Source organism: Trachymyrmex septentrionalis, unplaced genomic scaffold (genome assembly GCF_001594115.1).
Source record: "Trachymyrmex septentrionalis isolate Tsep2-gDNA-1 unplaced genomic scaffold, Tsep1.0 scaffold95, whole genome shotgun sequence".
Lineage (NCBI taxonomy): Eukaryota > Metazoa > Arthropoda > Insecta > Hymenoptera > Formicidae > Trachymyrmex > Trachymyrmex septentrionalis.
In genome coordinates this window covers 672,339-681,487 of record NW_017306139.1, presented here as the reverse complement: position 1 = coordinate 681,487, position 9,149 = coordinate 672,339, and the positions used below count along the sequence as shown (strand labels likewise).

At 32.3% G+C, this 9,149-nt stretch overlaps 2 protein-coding genes across 3 annotated transcripts in view; one reads left to right on the top strand and one right to left on the bottom strand.

The window, feature by feature from the left end:
• Positions 1-906, bottom strand: part of LOC108756130 (carboxypeptidase D-like) — a 7,197-nt gene extending 6,291 nt beyond the window's left edge. Inside the window, exon 1 of one of the 2 annotated variants that reach the window (XM_018499723.1) lies at positions 467-906. The gene's annotated coding sequence lies outside the window, so the exon portion shown is untranslated. Of the gene's footprint in view, positions 1-248; positions 266-466 lie in introns of those variants that run through there. The other variant, XM_018499725.1, reaches the window with a different exon arrangement.
• Positions 907-3,672: 2,766 nt separating this feature from the next.
• Positions 3,673-9,149, top strand: part of LOC108756126 — a 14,506-nt gene continuing 9,029 nt past the window's right edge. Inside the window, exons 1-4 of the mRNA XM_018499719.1 lie at positions 3,673-4,034; positions 4,620-5,003; positions 5,499-5,726; positions 8,488-8,862. Coding sequence (XP_018355221.1) covers positions 3,673-4,034; positions 4,620-5,003; positions 5,499-5,726; positions 8,488-8,862 — 1,349 coding nt within the window. The remainder of the gene's footprint in view (positions 4,035-4,619; positions 5,004-5,498; positions 5,727-8,487; positions 8,863-9,149) is intronic.

Here is a 9,149-nt window from a genome sequence, read left to right as displayed (position 1 = left end):
GACGGTTAACGTTTGCGGAAGTCACGAAGGAAGAAACGAAAGAAAAAAGAAGAAAAATAGAAGAGAGAGAGAGAGAGGGGGGGGGGAGGAGAGAGAGAATAAGAAAGTGAGAGAGGAGAAGAAGAAAAGGTAAATGACTGCAAGACCAAAGATCCCGAAGACCAGTCGCGGTATCAGCGACCAAGAAAGGTAAAATCTCAGTTCGTGAGAGAGTAACGATAGAAAGATATATGATACTGTGAACTTACAAAGAGAGAAGGGAGCTATACCGTGCACTCACTATCACTCAGCAAGCAACACATTAAGCGCCAGTAGCAGTATCAGTAGCAAGAACAATAGCAATAGCAGTAGCAATAGCAGTACTAGTACCAGCACCAGTACCAGCACCAGTACCAGCACCAGTACCAGCACCAGCACTCGAACAACCACCACCGCCGACGCCACCACCACTACTAATGAAACCCACTTCCTCCGTAGCTCTGGTATCTGCTGCTGTCTGCTCGCCGTTGTAGAACAACCTCTGGCACAATGTGTCCCAGCTAGGAGACAGCCCGTTTACTGTCTCATCTCGGCACTACCACACTACTGTCGACCGGGCACACAATAAGCAACGTCAAGCGTATCGCCGCGAATTGTTATTTCGCGCACATTTAGCGCGGGCGCATTTATCGTGATATCTGGAAATCTCCCGCGGAACGGACGTGGAACGGAATTTCGCACGGCAATGTAACGAAATAATAATAGTATGATTCGTAAAAACGTTTAAGAAACGTCTGATTCTCTGCAAATCAGTTAACGCGAATGACAATGCTGATAAAGAGAGAGAGAGAGAGACTTTCGTGAAAGTCGTTCTGTAAAAGTTAATTATGCCTTTCGAGAAATGTTAACGTCAAATCTTTTCTTACACGTTAAACGGATATTTGTTATACATTCTATAGATGACGAGGAAACTGTTTGCTAAACGTGCTATTAGATTTGGTAAGAAAATCGGTGCTAATTAAAAAGATATATTTATTTTTTCTTCTTGCATTTTACAAGTTATTTTTACGCTTGGAGGCGCTATCAATACACGCAGCTTCTAATAGTTGTAATTAACAATTCTAGTAATTATCAATGCTCTTTACACATTGCGAAATAATTTCTAAGCGTATCTCTCTCACGTAAAGAGAACAAGTACCTATGAAACTCGCGTGCACGGCTACCGATTACAAACCACTACTACCGCCGTATTTACCACTACTAACTGATATTACCACTACCAGCAACGGTGTTAATTGAGGTGAAGAGGTTTTCGTTCTTGATGTTTGGCACACGAACCAACCAACCGACCGACTCGTCCACCCACTCACCTACCTATCCACGAGCCGCTGTTACAGGCGATTATTTTGCGTCAGCTTTAGGCGCTATATTTTCGAATATAATGAGCCGCCTGTCTATTCGTGCGCCGAGGGCACCACCACAGAGATGGTGTACAGGTCGATAGAGAGCATTCGTAAGATCACTGACGTCCACCACACGTACTTTCGACGTGCTATTGAGGACGGTGTCCTACTAGCGGTGCTTGCCGGCCTCATGCCTGCTTGCCTGCCTGTCTGTCTGCTCGCTTATCTGCTTGCCTAACGGAGGCGCGGATCACGGTTTCGGATGGATCGTTGAACTCACGAGCGGAAGGTGAAACACATCGAAAAAAGCAGTCTCGGCGAGAAGTATGTCACCGAGGCATCGCGGGTAACACGATGTAGCAAGTAAAAAGAGAAAGGCGGAGAGAGAGAGAGAGAGAGAGAGAGAGAGAGAGAGAGAGAGAAAGAGAGAAAAGGAGAGAAGTGTCCAAACTTGAAGTTCCTGAGGAACTTCGATCACGTGGTTTACCTTGAACTGACCAACCGCCTCAATCCACTGTCAAAGAGGATCTTTTCATAACGGAATTATTATTATATTAAACAACATAAATCTTTATTAAGATTCAATGAATTGAAATGTACAGTGAGAGCAAAAAGTATTCGTACAAGGAAATTTTTTATAAAAAAAAGTCTTACTTATATAAAATAAACATTAATTAGCAATTTTATGCAATGAATACATTCTGTTCTAACATAAACAAATGAGCTTCGCATGTATTCCTGATTTTAGAAGAAATTTCTCGACTGTACGAATACTTTTTGAGCATCCAAACAATACAATTTTTAATTTTCACTTATTTTTCAGATAATATATTTTCTATAATTAATACACATCTTTTTGATATATATAATTTTAAGAAACATACAGTCGATTTTATTCTTTGGATAAATTGTTAATTACCCAACAAGAAATGATCGCCGTAATTAAACATCGAATCGACGTCAAATTAATGTTGAAATCATCATATCGATATCGATTCGACATCAGTTCGATGATTCATTTCTCGCTGGATAATATTTACTTTTTAAAAATGAAGTTTTTTTAAAAAACATTTTCTCCGTTCAAATACTTTTTGCACTCACTGTAACTAAATGAATGCTAAAAACATGTAAAAAATCAAAAGATTTCAATATCAAACATTTACTTATTTTGGAATAAAATACATTTTTCAACAAGCAATAAAATGGTGATATATATCGAGATAAACACTGGTTTTCAGACTAACGTGTGCGACAAATACATGATGTTATATAAATATATATTATGCAAAATGAAAAGGTGAATATCAGTTGTTCTTACAACATCGATTTATTGACCGTAATTAATGTTTATGAAAAAATGTAATGTTGAAGATATTAAAAATTAATTAGCACGCACAACTTTTCCTCTTAAAATAATTATGATTATTTTCAGAACTTTTCGTCTTCTCTATAAAGTATTATTGTGTGCATATGCGGGTGTGTGATAAATTATATGATATAACGATTATATATTTTAGAAAACTGTTAACTTTATTTTCTCTGATGCAATATTAAATATTACATTATATTCAAAATTTAGAAAATCTCTTCCACAGCAAAATAAAATACTTTTAAAAAATAATTATTACATCGCAATAATAGAAACAAATGTGTCCTAAAAAATGCAAATATACTGCAAAGAAAATAAAGTTTGATCCAGTCGAGAACTCAGTGTTAACGTTTTTTTTTATACTTGCTAGAGTTTTATAATAAACGCTTGTATAAAACTATATTTTACTTCCTGGGAATATGACAACATGTTGGAATATATCGGGAGGGATAATTTTCCACAATTGGATCAAAACAACAATGTCATTATAATTACAAGTCTGATACCGGTGGTAAGGTATCGACAAGATGCCGCCACAGTTATTAATGAATCATTAATTTTAAGTTGTATAGGGCAATGACATAAACTTATCCGCAGTGTCTTACGAACCTTTATATATTGAACCACGTTTATATATTGTTGTGTTAGTTATTTTTACAGATACACGAAAACGTACAAATCATAGTTACATGATTCATGACATTTGCTATGAAAGTAAACATATAAGTTTTTTATATAAAATCATATTCATAAAGATTTATGTGCAGAAAGTAGGACAAAGTTTAGAAAAAAACATTTTTATTTTTAAAAGATATAATTATTTTCAAAAAAGGACACTTTCATATTCCAATGTCATACATTATTTCAAATACAGATTATTTTTTCAATAAATATGAGAATCTATTACGTTTGGTTGTAGAAATGCAGATACTGCCTCTCAATTTCTTATTGTATACTATAAGTGGTTTATGGCGACCAATCAAGTGGTCTTCAAAATGCTCCAAGTTATTGTATAGTATGTTCACCTTTTCAACGATATATCTATTGTCATATTTGATGCTGACGCACTTGTTGTATATCATCTTTGTTATCGATAACGTGGAAGACTTTGCATCAACTTCCCCATTTTTCTTCTCAACAATCAGCTTAATGTTCAAAGCGATTACTGCTGTTATCTATCGCGATCGAATTGTCAATACAGTTGAAATTCTGCAAAAAGAACCATGCAAAGCCTGTGATCAAGATGAGACTAATATCCAGATGAAATTCGATCATACAATCAGGTTGGTATACATATATCAATTAATAATTATCAGTGTGACTTTCGACAATATCAATAAATAAATTAATAAATATGTGATGATACACACACAAAGTTAGTAAAATTTTATACACGAATAAATAAGTAAAATTGAAGAATCTTGATACAAATTAAATTAAATTCATTTTTCTGACATACACAACAAATGAAATACAACTAATTAAATTAATTTTTCTGAACTTAAAACAAATGAACTAAATCATTATTACACAATTACAAACGTATCGCATATACACGTTTTGGGTATTCGTGCCTTTCACCGTTATGATAAAGCTGCGTTCGGAAATATTACCAGAGTGCCCCCACATATCACAATTTTATCCTCGTTGCTCACTCAATATTAAACAAGGATAATATGATATACGCACGGATAACGTTTTCGAACGCAGCCTAACAGAGTTTGATGTTCATGTTCCTCTCACTTCATTTATCGAACAGAATTGCGTCAAATTCAAATGTATAATTTTAAATCTTTACTACAATCTTATACCATCCTTATCGCAAGATAATTATATGTTTCTAATATATTTTTAAAAATTGTATACAGATCGTATTCCATATATTACTTACTTTTATGTACGTTTTCGGCGACGGGTGCTGTAACGGCAGGAATGCTCGACGTTTTAGAGGGTCAGTTACCTTATAACATGTGGGTACCTTGGGATTGTACTTCGTTCCTTTTATTCTTGTTTACGTCCCTTCAAGAGATCGTATCTCTAATTGTTGCCACGATTGTAAACATCGCGACGGAAACTATAGTATTAGGATTTTGTTTACAATTGTGTGCACAATTTGAAATTTTGGAGCATCGTCTTCAAAGAATGGTAAAAAGCAGAGAAGAGGGAATATTTCCAAAAAGTTCATTGAATAAAGTATCGCACAAAATAAGCAAGTTGTCGATGCACATTTCCCATCATCTATGCATAATCAGGTTTGTCAAGTAATGTAAATGATAAAGTTACTTATATATATATATTTTTATTGAGTATACTAAATAATACTCGGTATATGTATGTGTGTGTGTATATATATATATATATATTGTATATACATATATTGTATATACACACAGTGTTCGGTAGAGACCGTAACAACTTAAGAATATAAGTTTCTAAGATCATTTTGAGACAAAAATCTTGATAACAGAATCTCGAGACCATAGTTTTTGAATTGTATAAGCATATATTTAAAGTTAACGAATCATATCGCTTAAAATTCGCGCTTAAAATTTAAATGTGATACAACGAAAATTTTCAATCATAAACGTGTGTGAGCTTTAGATTTTACCCTACACATAGACACAAACATACACACGAGCGCGCGCAACGTAAGTGCACACAACGTATATTAATAATTTAATTCACCAACTATGCATTTGTAATGTAATATGTTATTTGTGATATATAATATGTATAAACATTTATAGACTTGCCGGAACAATTAATGGCGTATACAGCAAAGTGATCTTTGTTCAATTTTTCGTCAGTATTTTGGTATTGTGCTCAATTGTGTACCATTTGTCTTCTCATTTGACGCTTACAGACGTCGCCACCTTAATCGTCTACACATTCAGCATGTTTGTGCAGATTTTTATTTATTGCTGGGCTGGAAACACAGTTATGCTCAAGGTAACAACTGCTATGAAGACACATACTTGAACAGAAAAAAATATTTTTTATGACAAAACAAAAACTCTACAAGGCTTCTGCAACTAGCTTTTTTTGCTTATTCCATTTATTTTAATCAATTTTATTTGCATAGAGCACTGGATTGAGCGAAATAGTGTATCACATGGATTGGATGTTGATGACAATCAGCGAACAAAAAGATCTACTAATGATTATGAAACGTTGCACAAAACCTATTAAATTTACCAGCAGTTTTTTGGTGACATTATCTCTGGAATCTTATGGCAATGTCAGTTTTTAAAGATTTATAATATTTCTTACAAGTAGGCTTAATTCCTACCAAATTTTGATTTTACTTTACAGCTTCTGAAGATGTCTTTCTCCGCATTTAATGTTCTGCAACAATTTTGAAACTTTAATCTTTTGTAATACACTATGTATACGATATCATATAATGGATAAATTGCTCATTGCAAAATACATATATTCCAATATCTATTCTATTAATGTTGGCACATGCGACTGACGTTATACGCTTTATTTTTAAGTCTAGTGATGAATTATTTATACTGCGTGTATAATATATGCATGTACGAAACACATCAGATTAGAAAATGATAAATAAAAATTGAATTAAATCAAAGTTGATCGCAATATTGCAACAATATTTTCATATAAATTTTCACAATGTCGCAGCAAAATTTTATCAACAATACAATTGTTCCTATACAGCATACTTCATCCGAAGGAACTTCGTTCTAGGAACGATCTTAGGACATCTTCTCAATGTTTTAGGAAGTCTCCTTGAATATCTGCACTGGTATAGGTTATATACATTTTAATCAACGTCTCAAAAACTCATCTTATTGTCGGTTTTTTTTTCATATATTCTCGAGATAATTGATTTCAAGTACAAAACATAATCGCTTTGAAAAAAAAAACATTTAAAGTTAAGTTCAGATTTTCAGAATTGTCAAAATATTCTCAGGATGCGTTCCGAGTTATGCATGAAGCGCATAATGTATAATTTTTATCCTTCTTTATTATTTGGTGAACAAGGACAAATGAAGCATCATGCACTTTATGCGAAACTCGGAACGCACCCTTATATTGACTTTTTTGTACTGTTTATTTCTACATATAACTTCATTCTATAAGAAATGTCTTAATGGAGAATATGTAGACTGTGTGTGTGTATATAATATATTAATTATTAATCGATATAAAATTATATTTCTTTAAGAGATAATTACATATATTAACATATTAAATATTCAAATTTGAAATTATAATGTGCAACGATTTAGTTTTATACATAAACAATGATACTTATATAAATTATTTGATTAATTCAGTTATATCAATAGAGAAAGAAAAATATTATTTCTACGTCTTACATTTCTCTGTGCGATACTTTACGTATACAAGAATTCATACAAGAATTCTTGCCAACAACCTTCGTACTTAGTAAAGAGACAAACCGCAATTATGTAGGTACAGCAAAAAATATACGTATTCTCAACTTGTAGACAAGATAATAAAGTAAGGGAAATATAATCGCTTATATTCGCTGAACCATTTCCATTACTTTTCTGACATAAATGTGAATAAACATTTTATTCGATGAGAATAGACAGTATGTTTAGATACAAGGGGTAAATGCACCCCTAGCTCATTACAAGTAAGTCGACCTTCGCATCCGTTATTACAGCTGTTATTACGCTATTCGCATAAAAGGAAAATAAGCGTGTACTATAATAACAAATTATATAGGCTCTGCGCTAATGACCGTCGCTGGCATAAGACTAAGAAGGTGAACGAATAAACCCGCGTAGTCTCATATAACACGAGTGTACAATTTTATTTGTGTAATTGAAATTTAATATTGTCTTTTCGACATTGAAACAAACTTACATCCATATTAACATCTATTAATTTTGTTGTGTTATTAAAAATGTGAAAAGCAGTATTCCGAAAAAAGTGCACGACAGATATTTATAACTTGCTTTCTCTCTCCCTCTCTCTCTCTCTCTCTCTCTCTCTCTCTCTCTCTCTTCAATTGTTAATTAATGTTACATACATCATGTTATCTACATCAGCGTATTCCAAACTTGTATAGATCGACTTACTTTTTAAAACAACAAACATTAGCGATTCATCTAGCTTTAGTAAATGCGTAAATGGCTTTGTTAATCCTTTATTAAATGTGAAAAAGTGATAAACAAGTAAATTAATTATATATGCTATAATGCGCTTTTAATTCTTTATAAAATATAATTTTATAAATTATTTCTGTATAATAATAAGATATGTGTAAAGAATGTCTTTTTCTTTTGCTCTTCTGTTGATAATAGCTTTGACGTCGATATCAATATGTGTTGTTTAGATAAAAAAAGTTTGAAAATTTTAGTTTATATCGAAATTTGATTATGATTCCACATCGTTAAAAATCCAACTTCACACATATACAAAGTCGTATAAAAAACGCGCGAGTTAGTACAATGAAATACACAAATTTTTTTTTAAAAATATTTTTTAAATATTGTGTGCTGATTGGGTAACAAAGTGTAATTTAACATTCTAAATTTTTATAAGTCGCGACCTACATTTTAGGAATCTCTGATCTATGTATTAAATAAATAATATTTATTGCCATCAAATAATCATATAATTTACAATAAATAAAAAATATAAGTTTTTTTTTCGCAATACTGCATCAACAATTTTTTTCGATATATAGAAATACCTATAGCCTTGTCGCAACATCTTAAGCTGATCGTAAAGAAAATTATATGCAAATATGCAAATGTTTTCTTTAAATTTTTTAATGTATACCATCGGTGGTGTATGGATGCCAATTGAATGGTCGTCAAACATCGCTAAGCTACTGTACAATGTGTTTACCACTGTTATACTAATTTTGTTATACTTTTTGATGATAACTCAATTCATGGATATCGTTTTTGTTGTCGATAATATCGATGATTTCGCAACAAATACTTTAATGTTCTTAACTATTGTTGCTGTTACTTGTAAAGCAACAATCGTTGTAGTACGTCGGAAGGCGATCATCAACTTGGTGCAAGTATTATTGACGGCACCTTGTAAACCTCGAAACGAGGACGAAATGACAATACAAACTAAATTTGATAAATTTATCAAGTGAGTTTTTGCCATTGTTGTAATTCTTTGGTAGCCAAAATGTTTGATCATTTGAAACGTCTATAATTTAAGCGTTTTTCTGAATCTAACCGACATTGAGTTGATTTGAGTTTGATTGAGGCTAAACAAATTATTTCTATGTCAAAAGCAATCTAATTTTTTTCCTAATGGAATTTTGTTTCTAAAATCAATTTTTAACATTTAAACGGTATTAACAAATATTATATAACACATAACTTAAATAATTTAAAATGTTACTCGTATCAAAGTATGTGTATATATTATAT